We start from the raw sequence: 22,076 nt of genomic DNA, 5'->3' as shown, positions 1-22,076 counted from the left end.
GTTCAAGGACAATTATGCCCTTGACATCAACCCACCTGATGTCTCACAGAACACTCACTCTAACACCAGCCCTAATCACAGGCGCTTGGAGTGCATCGTACAGTATTAGGTAGTTATGTAAAAAGGGGAAGATCTGTACACACAGTTAAATCACCACCATTGACCGATGGATAAATGTACCTTCTTTGTGGTCCAAGTGTGACACAAGCTAATTATGATTAATACCATTTTTTCACCAAAAACTTGTGCCTACTCACAATCCACTGCTCTTACATACGTACACATGAAACAGCTGCAGGAAAAGGTTCTTGAGCTGAAATTGTGACTAAATCATGGTTCACACATTTCACACTCAGGTATTTAACGCAGGAGGTATTTAGCAATTGGTGTAGACCCTTTATTCAACCGTAAACAATATACTAAATGAGATTCGTGGTCTGGAGAGCAAAACCACATCATTCCTTCCCTTTTTTCTGCGTATACCAAATGGGACTCGGGAAGCGCTTGTGGCACTAACTGGTCTGTTTGTAAATGTTGGTGTAGTAAATGTCTAGAAGATAACTATAATCCTGATTGCTAAAAATAGAAGTATGATGTTGTCAGAAATCAGTCGTACACAACACTCCCCCTTCAGACATCTTTATCGTGACATTATTCTTGTATGATATAACACTTCACACACTCATGTTTTCTCACAGTCAGTCAGTATTATCACAACCTCTGAAGTACTGTGTAATTGCCATCCTCACACATATGATAAAGTCGGTATTTCTGTGACTTGATTGTCTGTACTGTATTGTTTTTCAATTCACAGACACTTCTTAAATATTTCTTCTGGTAAGCCCTTCCCAATGAACATTGCCTATTTCCTACCCATCAAAAACAAAAAAATTTTGTTGCTACGGTATGTTGTTGTGGAAGTGAAACTGGTGCTGCAAATTGTAGCAAAATATAAATTTCAAATATCAGTAATGGTGTATGAAACAACATATTAGAGTATAGAAGGGTTAAATGTCAATACCCAGACCTGTACATGTATGATTAAATTTTATGTAGATCTTCAAAAGAATGTTTCATTTCCTTGTGTGTGCAGAGTTATTCCAATGGACTAGATGAGTTGAACAGTCAACTCTAGGAAGGTGTAATTGTTTCCAAAGTGTGAATTTGATCAAATGACTCAAAATCAGAATTTTGCAAACTTCAGGTTCTGGTTTTACATGACAGAGAATGACTTTTGAAAATTGAAGATTGATAAAGACTATTGCAATATGTGATCTTAGTTCATAAAGCATCCTTTTTAAATCAACCAGAACTATGTATTTATATATTCCGGTACAAGTCTGTAGACAATATGTATTTCAGAAAAATACTAAACTGCTGGTGCACAAAATTATTTCCAGAGGAATAAAAAATGCTTGACATTTAACTCTATTGTGAATATCTCCGAACAGCAGTCAATTACTAGTACCAGCTGTTCAGGAATTATGGATATTTTGTGTTCATTTATCAACAATACAAGATCTGGGTTTTTTTTTGCAGTTATCACAGACTCAACTCCAGCAATGTTACCAAGTTCACAGTCAGACTGGCACGAATAGACTCAATGCAAGCAACAACAACGTAGAACTAGATTTTAGAAACAAAACTATTATTTGTACCAATGTAGAGGAAAACGTGCCAAAGTGTGAGGTGAGTCAGAAAATTTATGTAACTGCTCATAAATCTGGTCCATATTTATTTTTTTCCCTCATAAAATTATCAGTAGAGTTTTCCTGCTTTTTAATGAGCACGCAAAATATATTCGTAGAATTTGTTGACATTGTTATGGTATTGGTTTATTCTCAAAAAGGGTGACTATGATGGTACAGGTCTATGTACATAAAACATACATGTACCGTACAGCCAATCCAGTGTACAAGAAGTATACTCAGTCTCAAAAAGGGTGACTATGATGGCACAGGTCTATGTACATAAAACATACATGTACCGTACAGCCAATCCAGTGTACAAGAAGTATACTCAGTCTAGATTTTCCTACAGGTAACAGGGGTTGATTTTGCTAGTAAAAGGAGTTGCTTTTAGCCAATATTTTGCTTCTTTGTGGGGTGACCGTGCTTCTAGTAATCGCTACTTTGAGACAATTCCTTTCTACTTTATTTACATTTAGGGTCAAATTTCTTGTGCAAATAAATAAACTGGAACTTTTAAATCATACTCTTTTTTTTCCCACAAGCTGACAGTTGTCTTAAAGCTGTATTGTCTCTCTGTCTAATGCCAAAGTGTTGGTTCTACAACTGCATTTGTAATCCCTTGCCACATAGACATGTTTGCACATGCTTGGTCTGCTTAATGGAAGTTGATATATTGAAGTACTTGTCACTAGGGTTATTGTACTTCTGTAAAGGGGCAGGATTGTTATCAGCTTAATCTCTGAATAAATTTGACTAAACTGTGAACAACTTTCAAAGGAGAACTAAAGACTACAACCACATCAACATTCAATGTCAAACACCACCGATGCGAGAACCAGGGATTGAGAATGCCACTTTTTGAACTTATAAGCAGACTAGACAAGGATAGACGTGCCAATTGCTCCTTGTAAGACTATATTATAAATAAAGTCGTTTGCAATGTTTTTTTGCATTTGGTCTCCAAAAAAATTCAAAGACATTATAGCTTTAATCACAAGCACAACTCTGGGTCTGTAATCACGCCGTATTGTTCTCATATCTTTCAGGTTTTACATGTTGCAATAGTTTGTGCCGGATACAATGCCAGCCGTGAAGTCATGACGCTGATTAAATCAGTGTTATTTTACAGAAAAAACCCTATTCATTTACATTTTATATCAGACACACCAGCACAATTAATTTTGAAAACATTATTTGATACATGGAATGTACCAGGTGGTGAGTAGATTAATATTATTAATCATTGTTTGGTTACAGTTCTTGTCCAATGGCATGCAGGCAATTATTTGTAGTGGCTAAAAGGTGAAAGCTGATTTGTAGATTGTCATTATTTACAGCAACTTAAGGAGTCTGAAACTAGAGATATTCTCTTCCTGATTGGCAGTTTGGAAATGTCATTATTTACAGCAACTTAAGGAGTCTGAAACTGGAGATATTCTCTTCCTGATTGGCTGTTTTGAAATAATTCAATGAGAACAATAAGAATGCCCAACCACATGGCTAAAAGCTTCTGAAACACTGCACATTAGCCCATGGAATGTCAATAATGTTATGTATTCTATTGACCAATCAAAATTCATCTATCACTGTCAATTTACAAAAACTCACCCAATAGCAAGTCATCTCTCATGAATCAATAGCAAGGGATGTATCCATTACCATTATTATCCCCTCTGAACTGTTTGTTCATCAGGCTATAGAGGACAAGAAACAAGAGCTCCGTAAAATTCTGACTTTAACTTTGTGTATAATCTAACTTTTTTGACTAAGACAATAAAGCATAGGAGATATAACTATCAGCTACCATTAACCCTTTGACAGCTGTAATTTTGCCCCCTAAATTCTAGTGCGCTGTTTTACCAAATTTTAGAAATTTGGGGTTTTTTTGTTTTTGGGGATTTTTTTTTGGTAATTTTTGACCAAATCAACATCCCATCATTTGTTACTGTTTTTGAACAAATTTTGGAGAAAAGTTTTAAAAAATTGCTTGGATCTCAAACAAATTGTCTGAGTCATAGTTTATATAGTTGACAAAATTGACTTTGGTACTCGTAGGGTTAAAGATGCTATTGCTATGTTATTTCTCTAGTATTAATAGTATACACTCTCCTACCATTTCATTGGTTACACAGTGTGGTCCTGTTCCTCTGTCTGTATAGCTTGCTAGGTTGGCCTTTGCATACCATTGAAAGGCATAGAATAGGAACTGCATAGCAAATAGGGGCTTTCAGATCAATCTGTACTCGAAAACAGCATTTCATGTATTCTTATTCAAATCGTGCAATCACTCTCCTCCTCATGAGTTTAGCCACTTCCTGTTGGTTCATGTGTATCATCACGATAGCGTTACCTTGTACTATACACCAACAATCCAATATACATTTCACCTCAATGAAGCAGCTAGCCATGTTGTTACACTGCAGGCTGATTAGCTATCAGTATCAGATTATATATTGACAGTGATGCATATGGATTCGGTAACATGAAAGTTGGGATTACATTTATGTTTGTACTCTAATGTTGCAACACGGATGTAGGTAATTGTTTAGAAATCTAACAACGTTCCAGGTAATATATTGAAGTATGGGTGTACAAGCTGATGTCATATCTGAATGTAGAAATTACTCAAATGTTTAAACAACTGAATTTTTTCAATTTTCTTGTTTTCTTTTTTCACAGTTGAAGTTAGTTTCTATGCAGCGATGACTTCAAGGTAATCTTTTTAGTCCCCGCGGACGAAGTCCGGCGGGGACTTATAGATTGGGTCCCGTCCGTGTGTCCGTCCGTCCGTCCGTCCGTCCGTCATCAACAGTTTCTCAGACACTGCTAAACTAATTTTGTTCAAACTTGGCACAAAGACATAGGACTATGACCTACAGATGCACGTCGATTTATTTTGTGATACGATCCAATATGGGCGCGAGGCGGCCATTTTATTGCGATTTTTCATGTCTTTGGACCATAACTCAGACATCCTTGAGCACATTCTGCTCAAACTGGGCACAAAGGCATAACATTATGGCTTTCATATCTATGTCAAATTATTTCGCGATATGTTTCAATATGGGCGCGTGGCGGCCATTTTGTTGCGATTTTTCATGTCTTTGGACCATAACTCAGACATCCTTGAGCACATTCTGCTCAAACTTGGCACAAAGGCATAACACTATGGCTTTCATATCCATGTCAAATTATTTCGCGATATGTTTCAATATGGGCGCGTGGCGGCCATTTTGTTGCGATTTTTCATGTCTTTTGACCATAACTCAGACATCCTTGAACAGATTCTGTTCAAACTTGCCACAAAGATATAACACTATGGCCTACATATGCATGTCAAATATTTTGTGATACAATCCAATATGGCCACGAGGCGGCCATTTTGTTTGCGATTTTTCGGTCTTTGAACTATAACTCAAGATCCTTGAACCGATTCTGTTCAAACTTAAAGCGCAGTGGTCGTCGCGCTGCGCATCCTCCTGAGGGGGTCCCCCTCTGTTGTAAACAAATCCAAGAACGCCGCACATGTTACGGGTTGATTGTAATGTTTGCGATATTGCCGCTTGTTAAAATGGCGGCTGATCTGTCACAAGTATACTAACTAACCAAATGTAACACGCGATAAAAGGTCAATTAATCTAAGTTAAATATCTGCTGAATATTGAACAATAATTGCACGCTGGATTGAGATCACATTTGCTCATGATTTTCGTGAATCAGTTGAATGGGGCTCGGCTACTGTTATCGCTCGAGCCATAGAGCTAGACGTACGCATGTATACGCCAACAGACTATCAACGACCGGCTCTAGTTTTCGACATCGCTAGCAAGGACGAGAGCTTTCATTTCAAGAGGCCCGACAGGAGTACAAAGACAACAACCTAAACTACAGAAATCTACAGCTCGCAGAGCAATGCCCGCTGCAGCAAGAAGCATCTGTGCATCTGTTCCGTTCCGTGGTCTGTATGAACGTTCGTGTCAAACCGGTATATGGCGCGCTTCACTCGGCTGTGGAGAATCCAACTCAACTACAAAGTTTACCCCGTTTGGGGGTGCAAACGAGAATTCCGAGTACAGGTATCAAGTCAAGCGAAGGACCTTTCATAGGTCTTCTTGTTATGTGGGGGTTATCTCACTTGAAAGAGGATTCAGACCTACCCGGCAATCAGGAGGTACAACAACGACGTTTGCCCATCACCGTACACCACCAGCTAGCGGTTGGATCACCGCCATGACCGTGCACAGGACCGGGGCACAGGATCTCTCGATACGTCTATGCACGGTGTAGCCGTGCAATTTTCCTGCCAAATGCCGCGAAAACCCGCTCGTTTTGTCTATTGTTTCCTGTCATTTTACTATTTCTTACCACGTAATACTAGGAGAAGTAAGACATGGTGATCAACAGTTGGTTGTGGGCCGGTACGTTGTCCGTGTACGTCAACGCGGTGACCGTCTCCCAACAACATCTCTCGTGTCCTGCTCTGGCTTGCCGATCATGGTCTTGAGTGTAATTTTTGTGTTAGGCATTGTGCTTGTTGCTGGTCTACATACATAGGCAACGTTGATCATTTTAGTTATGTATTTTCACTGTACTGTACAAAGCATTGTGTACAACCACGTGATCGCGCGCGATCAAACGTTTTTGTTCACTGTGTCTGCGTGCAGTAAACTCAGCGACATAATGTGCTGAGTGTAGTGTCCCGATGTTCGTAGCTCTACACGAGTTTATAGATAAAATACACCACTGAAGTTCGTTTCCGATCTTAATATTTTACTATTGCATGATGTTGAGTCTTACAAAGGCCTTAACAGAGTGGGGGACTGCTCCCATCTCACTCCTACTAAAGTTGAGAAGACTTATGTTTACAAAAATGTATGTTTATCAACAAAAAATCACGCACACGCGCCGCGCGACGACCACTGCGCTTTAACACAAAGGCATAACACTATGTCCTACATATGCATGTCGAATTATATTGCAATACGATCCAATATGGGTGTGAGGCGACCATTTTGTTGCGATTTTTTGTCTTTGAACCATAACTCAGACATCCTTTAACCGATTCTGTTCAAATTTGGCACAAAAGCAAAACATTATGCCCTTCATATGAACACCAATTTATTTTGTGATATGATCCAATATGGCCAACAGGCGGCCATTTTTTTGCGATTTTTTCATGTCTTTGAACCATAACTCAAACATCCTTGAACCGATTTTGTTCAAACTTGGCACAAAGGCAAAGCACTATGGCATACATATGCATGTATCAATTAAGCTTGGGATGGGATCCAATATGGCTGCAGAACTGCCATTTTGTTGGAATTTTGCATGTCTTTGAATCGTAATTCAAAGGTCATTACACCCATTTTGTTTAATCTTGGCACAAAGATCAAGCACTATGGCATACATATACATGTCAATTTACTTCGTGACATGTTCCAATATGGCTGCCAGATTGTCATTTTTTTCCAATATCGCTGTCAGATGGTCATTTTTGGATTTTTTCGTGTCTTTGAGGCTTAAGCATATGCAAATATTCTCTAACCAATGTTGTTGAGACTTGGTACAAAGATAAAGTACTATGGCATACATATGCATGTCTACTAATTTTGTGCTATGATCCATATGGTCAACAGACAGTCATTTGATTTAAATTTTGTGTGATTTTTTTATGTCTTTGAAACATAAACATAGGTCACTGTCCCTCGGTGGACTGATTTTGTTCAAACGTGATACGAAGATAAAATACTATGGCTGCATTCTTGTGCACATTAATTTGTTTCATATATGATCCGGAATGGCTGATTACAACAACATACCCGATCCCATACCATTTCGAAAATTCCACCAAACCATGTGTATAGTATGTGCCAATCACGACACTGGAGGCAGTAAGGGCATCGTTATGTGTGATGTAATCAAAAGTTCCTTGAGTGGTCATTACCGGCAGAGATGAGTCATTTATTGAACGTTCCTCAGATTACTTTATTATGCAAGTCACAGGCCTGATGCACCCGTTGCATCGATGTCATTCCACAGCTACCTAGACCACGGCTACCTAGACACCAAAGATTATAACAAAATGGACAAGCGGGGACTGTGTCATCAACGATGACTTGTTATAGTAGACATTTATTTAGACATGTCAGTTCATCTGACAAAGTTTATTAAGGTGGATATAAATCATTGCAGAGCTAAGTAGATTAAGATGCAAAGTATATCATTTTTTGACACAAAGAAGAATCATGACTCAGTAAGAGACAAGTGGTTGTCAATATCCCAAACTTAGGGGGTCTTGTTACAGGAGAAGTTTAGGAACCCCTGGGAAAATTTTCTGTTGATGTGCAGCTGGTTTGGAAGGTTATATCTGATTGGTCTATTTCCACTATTCACAGCAACTTAGGGAGTCTATTGTGTATAATTCAATGATAACAGTAAGATTCAGCCAACCAATTAGATAACAGCTTCCGAGATGCTGCATATTAGCCAAAAATTTTCAGTGACTTGCCCACTATGCTTGATCCTTAGTGTAGAGCCTCATTACAGTTCTCACTGTGCACTCTCTATTCTTGACTGTAGAACAGTGATTTCATATTTGGACTCTGAAGAATTCAAAAGGCAATATTTTAAAACCCATCAGGATAGCTTTCGCTATCAGCAATTGTTGTGCCGCGTGCAAGTCATCTTTTGATGTATCATACCGTAAAAACCCTATTAATTCGGCCACCCCTTTTTTTTCTCAAAAATTAAATTTTGTTTTACCCTTATCAATTCAACCACAGATGGAAATTGGGACTTTCTCAATCTCTAGTAATTCCACCAACCAATCATGACAAGCTAGTTTGAACATTTTATTTTAAACAAAATACACAGAACAATAAAATGTACAGCACAGAATGTCTAAGTCAGGACCTTACATGTACCGGTACATGTTTCAATCATCCAAGATGGTAAGCATATCACTTATGAACTGACAAAAAAGTTGAAATCCTAAATAATTATGGTGGCTTTGTTAATTTTCTAATAATTCAACAAATTAAAATGATAATTATTTTTTTTCTGGTCGAATTGATAGGGTATTTACAGCAATCAGAATCTTAAATTGTGATTTTCTCTGGTAGTTTATCCAATCTGATTGAAATCAGATGTAGAGTATGGCAACCTGTACTTGTGCGGTATTCTCTTGCCGTCGCCTCTCACTACATCTGACCAACTCCCATAGAAAGTCAAGTTCAAATCTCGCACTCTGGCCAGAACAGCCGACCTATCAGAAGGCGCCTTACAGAGAACAATAGGTATGACTCGCAAGCATGCATATGCACGAAGAAGACGCACGAAAATCAAAATAGCATTACTGTAAAGTGTGTAACCGAGCTATCCACCCAGTTGTAAACACAGGAGCATGGCGAATTTTAAAATCACCTGTCTGTAATTTTAATGTTGAAACATGTCTTTTATTAATAATTGTGCAAAAGGAAATCATGCAGACAGACTTTGAGACCAGCCCTGTGTCCGATATGCTGTGTGTTCCCGGTGTAAACGTGGCCTCCCACTACAGCCCTACTGACTCTCACAGGAATACACTGCGACATCTGTCCCAATTTGGACCGTGCATGAAAAGCTACATTTTCTAACTACTTTCGGCCAAATAACTCATTAGATAACGCCATTAGATAATGTTCTTGCAAGATATGGCCGGTTCCTGGACACCTGACCGACCTTGAATCGCTGGTAAACTATATTTACGGTTTGACAAGGGCAAATTTCTGAATACAAGAGAGGTCAGCCAGTTGCGAGCTTGGCCAGCTGGAGAAGTCAGCCAGTAGGCGAACTCGGCCAGTAGGAGTATGGTTATATGATGAGACTATAGTGTTCTTCTATTTTCTAGGTCTCGCCAAAGTTTTAATGTGAAAGCGATGTCATTCATGATCGCGATGTTTACAGACTTCCTTCCACCATGGAGGTTATCTCGCTTCAACGCTAACTACACGATGATATCGGCCGCACAGTGTGTACATCGTGTTTTGCTTTCCATTAAAAACCCTTTAAACCTACGATTTACTACATTCAAACCATAACATAAAAAGTTATTCATCCAACAATCAATGATTAAGTCGTTGTTATTGCCGATTTTTACCTCTTTTTACCTTTTTGCAGTCTGTGAGTGAGCGATTGAGTTACTCGGGTAGACGTACATCAGAATCGAGCTGATTTCGGCCGAAAGTAGTTAGAAAAGGTAGTTTTTCATGCGCGATCCAAATCGGGACCACAGTCACCGTGTATTCCGCCTATCAGCAGGGCTGTGGTGGGAGGCCGTATAACGCCGGTAACACACAGCCCTGCCATGCAGTGCTATACAGCTAGCAGCGCCAAGTGAACAAGTTTGGCTTCTCAGCTCTGTTACTTATACACTCCAGTATATTGTGTACAAGACAGCCGAGCGGTCACAAATTTCTAGACTGAAATTTGAAAGTGCGTCGTGTTGTGTACTTGTCGCTGCAGATTTGAACAACGATCAAATGTCTACATGGATAAAAGCAAGGGAACGCGACATCGCATCGACACACTCAACCTCGCGATTGCGTAACGTGCAATCTGATTGGCTGCTTCAGAGCATGAGATTTGAATGCGACTTTCTATGGGAGTTGGTCAGATGTAGTGAGAGGCAACAGCAAGAGAATACCACACAAGTACAGGTCGCCATACTCTACATCTGATTTTAATCAGATTGGTTGTTTATCAGGATATTTTTATCACCTTGGCATATGGAGGCACGCATATTCCATTCTCTGTTTGAACATCTTCCACGAACAACAAACAATTAATCAAAGTCCATTTCTATAGTAGCCATACGCAAGTCTGTTTTTTAATGGAGTAAAATGTTTTGATGAAAGTTGAAATGAGGTAAAATCCACCGTGAACAAAGAGAGTGAAGTAAAAGCCACTCAGAACCAATCCTGCGACAGTATGGTGAGACATATGAATAATAGAACCAGATGGCTGCCATGCTCAATTTTAAAGCTTTCAACACAATGTAGCTTGCTTAATGTTGTATACTGACAGCGGTGACGTCAATTGATTCAATTGCAGGATGATATATCCTGGATACCAAACAAACATTACTCAGGGGTGTACGGACTTATGAAATTAGTACTCACCAAAGCATTACCTCTACACCTAGCCAAGGTAAGTCACAAATCGCAATAAACCTGTCACCTTTACTTGCAAAGACACGCAAAGGAAAGTTTTTATAGAACTGTTATTCTGATGTCTTACCCAATCATCAGGAAGGGCTTACTAATGTTAGGAAACAATTTGCATTAACCTGTTGAATACTGTAATATTTCCCACCAAAATTTTAGTGCAACATTTTACAAATTTTTATGAATTGTTCTGTAATTTTTCGGATAATTTTAGACCAAATGGATATCAAAATTCATTGGCTTCAGTTTGTTATCAAAATTTTGGTAAAATCTGATAAAAATTGACTGGGTATATTCTATAAAAATGACAAAAAATTGACTTTGACACTCAGAATATTAGCTTGCTCTTTACATAATCAGTGTCTGAGATAGGAGATGTCATTTAAAACAAGAAAGACACAAAAATGATGAATCTTTAAGTTCCACTAAAAAACAATATGCAGTGTATGTTAGGTAAAACGCAAATGGAAATTCTAGGTTTTATAAAGTTTGTTTTTTCCATAAAAGCTGTTGAAATTAGACATGCAGATGTAGTATTTTGCACTAGTCTGGCAGAGAACCTGCGATTCACGTTCTTTCCTGTTGGAACAAACGCGCGCCCTTCAGAGACGGGACGCGAATCCCAGGGTCTGGACGTTCTTGCAAGCGACCGGTCGGATTTCTGCCTGATCCGGGTACTTTATAGAACTCCACACACCCCGTTAATCAAAAAAAATGACAAGTACCATAGCCAAATAAAATTAAAAATGAAAAATAAAAACATACCGCATATATAAGTCTACCAGCTACTATTCTCTACTATTCTCTAGATAGGTGTTTCTTTTGACGTCACTACCCTTATGAATATTCATATACTTGCAAGAACTGACAGTCGCTGTGTCTGGCAGCGCGTGCTCACCATGCTCACAGCTGCACAGCGTAGCCTTCGAATGCAGGCCCATCGTGGGCGCGCACAAAACAAGGCACAGCGACTGTGGAGAGTCTATATTTGCACTTGCATATATTCTCATTGACAGTGCACAGAGCATGGATTGCATCTATGGTAACTGATTTACATGTAGGTTATAGAGAGCATTAGGCCAAAATAAAAAATATGTGCTGTTCCGATTACCCGACCTACCCCAATTTTATCCCCCCGACCCTAGACTTTTTAGAGCTTCGTAAACCCGGAAGTAAAAATAATGATATGAAAAAACGTGAAACGCATGAAACTAATTTTAGTTCGATTTTGATACTTTTTGATCTACTTCAATAAAATGTTGTTGAAACAATACCACGCATAAATTTCCGTACGCTGATTTTGCATATGAAAGCCTATCAGCCAGTTGAGAGTTACATTCACAAAAGTTTATTGCCCTAGCCTGTGTCACATCATCTCTGCACGATCGAGAAAAGGAGACAAACTGAAGGTTTTGTGCATCATATGAATGTCCATAACACTGAAAATAATTCTGATAGCAAAATTGACACGAAAAATTGGACTCAATATTGGACTTTACTGGTACAGAAACGTGCTCAGTGCAGACTGCACAAGCATTGAAGCAAGCTGTGGTGTCAATGGGCACGGTTTTTGAATTCAGTGAACAGACACTGACTCATTTTTCAGAGCAAATAAACCCTAAAATTAACTGTCGGTGACAACCAACCTTTCTGTTTATTATTTTCCCCATTCTAAAATGACTGAAAAAAAGCAACTGGAACAAATCTGACATCGAGAAAAACTCACGTCCGCATTCAAGTCAAAACAAGGGATCTGACCCTCTAGGTTGTTCGTTTTAGCTCTACTGAGTCTGCGCACAAAACTACAAGACCAGCTGGGTCACTACAAAATACAGCTCACTGGTTTGCAAAGGGCAATGTTGATCCAAACTTACTAGTGAGGGATGATATACACACAGTAAAAACGTGACAAACAAGAACAGTATTTTTTTCAGAAGCTACAAAACATTCTTTTATAACTACAATAGATTTTTTTCTTGGCTTGTGTAGTGCAGACAGTTCAGTAAAAATGAAAAAATCCCTTGAAGGTACAATGGGAACGGCTGGCTGTTGTTAATTTTGATGTTTGAATGTAAATTAAGCCCTATGAAAGCAGACTTACAGAATATGTGCAAACAAACATACAGAATATTTAAGCATGAGGAATATGCTACAATTTTTAGGGATATTAAAGCTTGTGAATATTAATGAGCCTTCCGCCACTTTTGGAAGCCCTATACATTCACAACAGTGACACCCAAATTTGTTGACTTTTGAAAAAATCTTATAGAGGATGGTGTTTGGAGCCAGCAGCTTGGATTGTGTAAGCAAGTGATTTATGGCTTGTAGTATGTATATCACAAGTGACATCACTGCAACATTAAAATTACATAAGATGTCCTTAAATGTTTTAGTTAAATCCCCCTAAAATTTTAAATCCCCCTGAAAAATTCCAAGGAGAGGGGACCAATCCCCCCTGGTATAGTATCCTAGATGAAACACTGCATTGATGACAGTAAATATTGTGTTGTGTCAGTTCTTACAAGTCAGACTTATCTGTGGATAAACATTCACTTTCCTGTCAAAGAATTGTAATTCAGCCATATCAATTTCCGTGGTAGTCTAATACTAGTAAACCACACACTTCAATTCTACTGATGAATATTTTATTTTAATAAATTGGTATTCAATTTGAGTGCGATTCATGAGGAAACTGTTCACTGGTAGTTTTTTTGAAAGCATACAAAATGCACATAGAGAAAAAAAAAAAAAATAAAAAAAAAATTTCCCTACCTACCTACCCTATTTTTGAAAACCATGTAATCGGAACAGCACAATTTTTTTTTTTGGCCTTACGTAGAATTGATCATATGGCTTGGAGATGGTAAATACATTAGTAGCCGTATTGTCATCATTGCAAAGACTAACTGTGTTAATCACATGCACAAGCCAAATTTGTCGTCTCTGAACAAAAAATACGGGATTTATTCTCTTGTCGTTCTACGTCACGACAATCCGCGTCTATGTCATCAATTTTGATGCGTCGGACCTTTTTTTGTCCATCTTCGGTGTGCTCGTAAATATGTAAACAAACTACATGGCGGCCGATGTTTCTCCAACGATCAAATTCATGTAATGAAATCGATATTTTCACAGACTACGACATTACTAATCCGAACCATAGACCTTAAAAACTTTTTAAGGTCTATGTCCGAACAATGTAAACACAAGAGTGTACCGCCTGTATATTCCGAAGGAATTACGTGAATAATTTTGCGGAAACAACAAATTCGAAGCTGGTCGTGTATACCGTGGGTTCCGTAAGCATTGCAAACAGGGTCAGGCGCGACGTTTACAGTGTTCGCGCCGTCGAGATTCAGTCGATATTTGTTCCCGAAAAATAGCGTATCTTCGTCTGTGATAAATTTCTAGGACTATGCTATCTTTGAAATAGAGTATAACTTTGCGGAAGGTAGCCTACGTGTAGACCGAGAGCTGTCATTTGCTCCACACACGAACAAACGTGAGCGCTAACGCACAGGACGGACGACTGGAAATGATTGACAACTTGTGCACGGCGTACTGATATTTATTCCTAAAGTAGTTCAAAAGTTTAAACGCCGAATCGTCATGGAAAACTTATTTTATTTTGCAAAAAATAACGAATTCTTGGCTTGTGCATGTGATAAGTATATTATTCCCTAATATTTTTCTTTGTTCAGCGAAGGAAAATACGAGTGATGTAATGACCGTGTCACCACGAGTCGAAGACGAGTGGTGACACGGTCATTACGTCACGAGTATTTTCCTTCGCTGAACGAAGAAAAATATTAGGGAATAATATCTAATTGTATGAAAATCAGATATACAATATACCATATGTCACTTCTTTACAGAGTGTATATGGTTTACTCACTTATCATGTGATTGAAATATGGTAAAACATGAAATCATTTCAATTCACAAAATGTCGTGGATTTCATATGATTTCAATTTTCAAATATAGATTAAGCCTCATGGTGTTCTGCTTCCCACTTAAAGGTATACTGTCACCTGTTCAAATTTTGCAACAGTTACCATGGAAAGAGAAAATCTAATCAATCACAGATTTTAAGCGGGTGGCCGCTTTTTAAAAACAGCGCCCTCACATGGGCATTTTGAATACCAAGGAACACCCCTTTGACCATATATGGGCAAATGTAGATTACAGGTGACTGCATACCTTTCATGTGTACTACTATTCAAATTGCAAAATTTGAAAATCTTCTATACACTACAGTATAGTATATGTAGTTCATATCAAACTGTTGGTTTTTTTGAAGTGAATAGACCATGAAACAGCATATACCGGTATGACACTTTTTCCCCAATTTCTAATTTCAGGTCATAGTTTTAGATACTGATATAACATTTGCCACAGACATCGCCGAATTGTGGAAAATATTTAGTAAATTAAAAATGGAAAAGCGATTGGACTGGTGGAAAATCAAAGTGATTGGTACCTTGGGACGTTGTGGAGAAAACACAAACCCTGGCCAGCACTGGTGAGTAGTCATCACAAACAAACAAACAAATATAATACAGGTATAGATGTAGGTAGCCTGAATGTGATCAAATTTAACTGAAAGTTATTTTGATTCAATTTGTGACTGTTTTGGAGTAGTTTGATGAAACGCAAATTTTCAGATTTACTTCCAAGAATTGAAGAAAGGAAATTGATATGACATTGAGATTGAGAACAAATAGGGTATATAGACCTTACATTTCAGGATCCTTTAGGGTAGTGTGTGCCTCAAAATTAGAAAGACTTAAACTTTTGCCCAAACTTTCCTCAAAGAAACTGTAGATTATTCCCTTTTGAAAAGAATATAAATCAGGGTCAATGTGCAAATGGTGAAAAACAATTTCCCAAAATTTACTGCCACTTACAGTTCAAAATGCCTCGATCCCCGTGTTAACTCTATGTGGACAAAAATTAAATTTCGATTTTCACAAAAATAACCTGGTGAAATTCCATAAACTTCGAAATGAGCCCCAAGATGTTGTGGACCAAAAGTTTGTTCTCAAAGTTTGACAGTCTAACTGTCTGTCCCTGACACTAATAAGATATTTATTGATAGTGTATTAAATCTAATTTATACAGACATGAGTGTCTGCTCTGTTTGTTTAATAAATGTTATCGGGATTTTTATAAAAAATTAAGTTATTTGTTGCTACGGAACAGCTTATTCAGGTGAACATCAGAGGAATTTTGCAATTTCACATTCTTGACGGGACAGATAATCATAGCAGGTTGTGTGACTATGCTGTTATTAGTAATTATTGAATTAATTTCCATCAATACTTGGCAATGGTATTTGCAATTAACCCTTTCAGGCCAGATAACCTATACATAGGGGAAATTTGGGTACGTTCCCAGGAAGTCAGGCCTGAAAGGGTTAAGATCAGGTAGATGAAAAAGTAAATGGTCCAGAATGCTCATAGCTTCTAAGGTCCTTTTATTCTAACACAGGTTTTACGAAAGTGTGAGCAAGCTGTATGGAAAGTGTTCATTCTTGCAGCTGTTATGTGCTCACTGTAGCTCGATTATTTTCTTCGAAATGAAAAATTTGGCTATGTTCTCATCTTTACCCTAATGCTACAAATAATCTAAAAATATGGAAAAGTTAACATTTATGCCAGTGCGTGGTAACCATGCCAACCTTTGTGCCTATTGTAATTTATATCGTTATGCAGTCAGTGTACATGTAGGTACATGTAGATTATTTATGCACTCTGATGACCATTAATTTTGTCAATCTTTCAATGTCTGGACGTGAAATGTAAATTATTGAGGAGAATTTTATGGATACACTAACTTTTTGCAAAGGGCAAACATTGTCAGTACATCAGACGTTTCTGTTTAATCCAACAGTACTGGAGGCACAATTGCAATTACGGTAACATGTGTCTTTAAAATGAAAGACTATAAAGTAAGATTGTGAAAACCCAGAGGGTTTTTTCACCTGGATAGCTTCAAAATGAGCCACTAGAAATGGCAGATCAGAAAAGAACTGTAAAAAATCGAGTCCAAACATCTGTCAGTGAGGCACATTTTACCTTCAAATGGATTTTATTTATTCTTGAAAGTGTACACATTTAAGATTTAGTTGCCATATTTTTTGCCAATTTTTTGCTGATTCACATGGATGTTGTCAATACGTCATTTCTGCCACCTTTCATCGCATGCCATATGCACAAATCTGCTGTGCAATCGCAAATTTCTGAGAAAAACAAACATTAAAACTCTTATTCTAGTATTTTCACACCAAAGCCATTACTGTACATCATTTTGATGAATTTTGTTATTTGTATCGAAAGGGACAATAGCTCTAACTGCTGATACTATTTTCACCATATTGGTCACAAGAACCAAGTAATTTTTCTCCTTGTTCTACCCCAAAGTGTGTTTGATTTTGCTGTATGTACAGTGTGTCTGTTATTATAATTTATATACCGTATTACGTATGTGAAATTAGGCAGTATTTGCTTTGCCAACATTGAAAGACAAAGTTTGATTTCAAAATGAGGAAATAGTATCATACCAACTTTTTGATTAATCTTTGTAATTTATAAGAGAGGCGATCCTTTGTAGATTTGAAATTATTCAGTGAAATTGATTCAAATGAAGCCAGTAGCATGAAAATAACAATCAAATTTCCAAGTGTTTATCACAACAGCTCCTAGATGCCGAAGATTTCATTTACATTCTACGAATGTAGCCGAGTGTTTTTGATCGCTGACTTCTGTGCTTGGTGAGTACGTACCGTCGGATGTGAGGAATGTGGGAATCCAATATAGAAATTGACTGACAGTGATAATTTTTTTTTTTTTCCAGGGGCGGGGATTTAACACCGGTGTGATTTTGCTCGATCTGAAAAAGCTGAGAGAAATGAAATGGATGCAGATGTGGAGACTGACGGCAGAGAGGGAACTGATGAGTATGCTGTCAACGTCATTGGCTGATCAGGTAGGTCAACATTCAAAATGAAGAAAACAATTGAAACTATTCGTACAAGTTCATTCAGAAAAACCAGGGGGTGCCACACACCATGCTAAAGGTCAAGTACTGCCCAGGTTACAGTATATCTGTACGTGTGTCTGTCTCTACATATACTACCTATAAATGTACAATGACAGATTTGTGTAGGTGTTTATCATACAAATATCACAATAATTGAATCATTTCTTGTTCAGACAATAAAACATATTGATGATTATATTTTTTATTAGATGGTTACTTATTCATCAGCATCATTTCAGAAATTTCTAGGAAGAAGTATTTTTTGCCAAATTTGAAATCTAGAAAGGTAAAATATGTAGCAGTTCCTGGACTTGTCAGTTCCATAATTGTGTCATGTACATGTATATCAGTTTATGTGGATGTGTTGTTGACTTTAACCTTTTGGTTGGTGTGTAAATCAAAAATCTTTGAACAAACACATCTTCTTTGGATGATATATTTCCCTAAGAAAGACTGATACAACAAAATGAAATCCCTGATTGTGTGATTAATGTCATACACAGTGACAGTGGGTCTGATCATAGACCCTCAAGAAAAACTCATCCAGGATGTATGGTCTGATTATCAATATTCTGTGACCTTATTTAAAGCAAAATATCATTTCTTGATGACATTGCATTGACAACAAGAGTTCACCTTTAAGGCGTTTCTGGTCAAGGGCTTACTTATGTCTGCATTCATTTAGAAACCCATCTAATAATTGTTTTGTTGAAATCAAAACTATAAAACCACAGACCTCAATCCCCAGCTCTCACATCAGTTCTTATCAACATTGGCAACTCAAACAGTGGTAGACTCTTTGTTTTCCTTGTAAAGTATTCACAAGTTGATCAATTTGATTGAAACAATCCTTCCCTTGAATTTCAAATATCAGTAGATATGGAATATTTCTTTACTAATCCAAAAAGTTCCTGTTGTTATTTTGTTGCTTGCATGATACTCCTATTGGCTTTAAAGATCTATATTTGTTTCAAAGTGAAGAGATTTAGATGAATCCATTTTCTCATTTAGTCAAGTATCACTTAGCTCAAAAGTTGTAAGTAGAATATTTCCCATTTTAGGCTATCTTACAGGTGTCATCAAATAGAGACAATATACTGTATTGAAAATGATCAAAATCATCTTAAGCATGAAATTTTGGTTCGTCACTTTGAAGGACCAATAGGATTCACAAAAGAACAGTGGTGTTTTCTTCCACCAAACTCAATTTTCCTTTTTTTTCTTAGCAGACACCTTTGTAAATTCATGAAATACTAGAGTTTCAAATTCAACATTGATACATTAAAGTTGAATGCTGACACAGTCAACATTTTCTTCCACAGGATATTTTCAATGCTGTTATAAAACAACATCCAGATATTGTTCATCAACTGCCGTGTGCTTGGAATGTACAATTGAGTGAAAATACACGCAGTGAGGTATGTGTGCTTTTGAATAACATTTCTTGTATTATTTCATCGAAAAGACACTTTAAGCTCCATCATAATTCCAGATGGGAATATAAATGTGGATTAGTGTTCACACAAGTTCTGTCCAGTGCTCAATAGATTGTAACATTCATCTGATTTCAATCACTTAAAGATGAATAATTTGATGATATCACAATGTGATCAGCAGTTGTCCAAAACAAAAAAGTTATTTATTATGAATACAAATTTCTAAGGTAATCTCTTCTCTAGTTTCCCCGTCTTTCCTTGTCCTAGCGGTGTTTTTGCGAAGGGCAGTAAGCAGGTAAATGTTACTTGGGTTCCCCCGTCATTTTACCCTGGTTCCCCTTGTTATATCAATATAATCAAATAGGGAGACAGCAGCAATGTTACCAGGGTTCCCCTTGGTATATCAATGCAATCAGATTAAGGGACAGCAGAAATGTTACCAGGGTTCCCAAATCATTTACCAATATTCACCAACCTTGGCAAAAACACTGCCTAGTGTAGAACATATAATTATTCCATTAATTCCATTTTATTTTCATCCAGACCTGTTACACGGAAATCTCAGACATCAAAGTGATACACTGGAATTCTCCACAGAAGCTCCGCGTCAAGAACAAACATATTGAGTTCTTCCGTAATTTGTACTTAACATTTCTGGAATATGACGGCAATCTGCTGAGGAGAGAGTTGTTTGGTTGTGAAACTTACCAACGATTGGCTGTGATGGAAGATGAGGTAATCACAGTGTTATGTTTTCATATAAACTATAGCGGTATGAAGTTACTTTGTTTGAATACAAGTTAGTGCGTGAAATAATCTTGTTATGTCAAGTTCGACCCTGACCTTGCCAAGCACTATCACTTACCCATCAGCTAAGTCAGTCAAAAGCAGTATTGAGTCAAAGCCGTGTGTATGTTCACTCACTTGGCTTGGTATGTTATAGCAGCTTTAGTCTGTAAAAATCGTGTTTGCAGTGTCTGTTTTCAGTGGCTGTCAAATTCTAAGTCTTTGTTAAAAGGCAACATATTGGACATCATATGCCTCACTGGTTTTAACCAACTTTGACCTGATGGTGAAATATCAACGGGGCAGGATGAGGGTACTTTTGTTCAAAGTCAGTATCTACTAAAACATAAGCAAATTCAAAGTTAAAAACAACTACTAAAAGCGAGTAATTTAATGTGTTAAAAATGTGTTTCCATATTAAGACAGTTTGAGCTACAACTTTACTCAAAATTAGATCTGCTTTCCACTGAATTCAGACTGATCATTATAACTAATACCCTTGGTAGAAAAACCAGCAGTTTTAGTTTTACCATTCTTTCACTAATGTGTGGAATTACTATTTTTGTTTTTGTCATTTTTCTGAACAGCTGGCGGAGCTCGATGAGGATGACCAGTGCTATGATTTCCGAAGAGAAAAACTTTTAAACCACAGAACACATTTGTATTACCTAGACTATCAGTATACTCCGGTAAGATCATCTAGTGAACCTTATCATTTCAAAAATTCTGTCAAGCAAAGCATTTCTGATTACGGTAATACGTGCCTCAAGTGAAAGACTTGAACTTTTGCTCAAACTTTCTTCAAGGAAACTTTCAACCACTCTCTTTCAAAATAAAAAAATGAAACATTTGGGGGTCACATGCAAATTTGGTAGTACGGAAAAGCATTACCCGATATTTCCAGATACCTATAATTAAAAATGGCCACCATCCCATTGTCAATTCAACGTGGAAAGATTAAATTTTAGATATTCACAAAAATGAGATGGTGAACACTATTTACTCAAGAGTTTCAACATGAGCTCCCATGATTGGTAGACCTACAAATTATTGTAAAAGTTTTAGAGTCAAATATTTGTCCCCGAGGTACATTGTACCTTAAAATAATTTGGGGATAGCTCAAGAGAGTGATGATGTTTTCCATCACTGATTCATAAATTCTGTTTGTTGAGCTTTTTAGTATCATGAGATCAGGATGTGTCCTGAAAAGTACGGAATCTCAAAGAACTCTTGAAAATTCCCGGAAAAAATAGATGTGGCTCATTGATAAAACTCACGGATGCTGCAGCATGCTGTAATATGTGAAATCAGGAAAACCTTTATACAACATCAGTTGTCATGAAAATACTTTTAAAACACTTGGAGACCTACTCAATATATATTGACTTGGAAGTCCTCATGAATAACTATATCATTTTGGCCTCAAAGTACTGTTTGATGCTTGCCACAAAACTCCATGAGAGTCCTTGAACTTTCACTAACCCAGATAACATATTTCTAGTTCAAGGTACATTTAAACAACAGAAGTTAATCATCACTTACTTTGATATTAAAATAGTTAGTGTCAGTGATTCAGGCTACTTCAATCCTATTTTGAAAAAATCATTTTAATGAATATTATGGGTGAATTGTCGCTATGTACTGCCATGCATACCAAGGTTGTTGAATTTGATGTGATCATGATTTGGAGCAGAAACACATCAAAGTTTGATACAAAAAAATTTTATATTTTGAAAGATATTTCCAATGTACCAGGAAGATCTTTGTGTATGTGGCATGTCATCGTTTGATGTTTGGTGTATAGAGAACAATGATGAGTTGCAGACAAAATTCAAGGAAAGAGTAAAGATAAAGATTTGTGGTAATCACCATGAGTCAAGAAATTGTGAGGGTTTGGGTTACAAACAGAGTATTTAAA

The 22,076-nt window shown here is 37.3% G+C and overlaps 1 protein-coding gene across 1 annotated transcript in view; it reads left to right on the top strand.

The window, feature by feature from the left end:
* The first annotated feature begins 332 nt into the window (after positions 1-332).
* LOC139143183 (xylosyl- and glucuronyltransferase LARGE2s-like) overlaps positions 333-22,076 on the top strand; it is a 29,250-nt gene continuing 7,506 nt past the window's right edge. The window contains 12 exon segments of the mRNA XM_070713318.1: positions 333-356; positions 1,540-1,689; positions 2,738-2,909; positions 4,371-4,391; positions 4,394-4,404; positions 10,782-10,877; positions 15,257-15,338; positions 15,341-15,417; positions 17,751-17,882; positions 19,259-19,354; positions 19,916-20,107; positions 20,746-20,847. Coding sequence (XP_070569419.1) covers positions 333-356; positions 1,540-1,689; positions 2,738-2,909; positions 4,371-4,391; positions 4,394-4,404; positions 10,782-10,877; positions 15,257-15,338; positions 15,341-15,417; positions 17,751-17,882; positions 19,259-19,354; positions 19,916-20,107; positions 20,746-20,847 — 1,155 coding nt within the window.

This window comes from Ptychodera flava, chromosome 1 (genome assembly GCF_041260155.1).
Source record: "Ptychodera flava strain L36383 chromosome 1, AS_Pfla_20210202, whole genome shotgun sequence".
Taxonomy (NCBI): domain Eukaryota; kingdom Metazoa; phylum Hemichordata; class Enteropneusta; family Ptychoderidae; genus Ptychodera; species Ptychodera flava.
The sequence above is the reverse complement of the archived record's forward strand: the minus strand, read 5'-3'. Positions and strand labels throughout refer to the sequence as shown.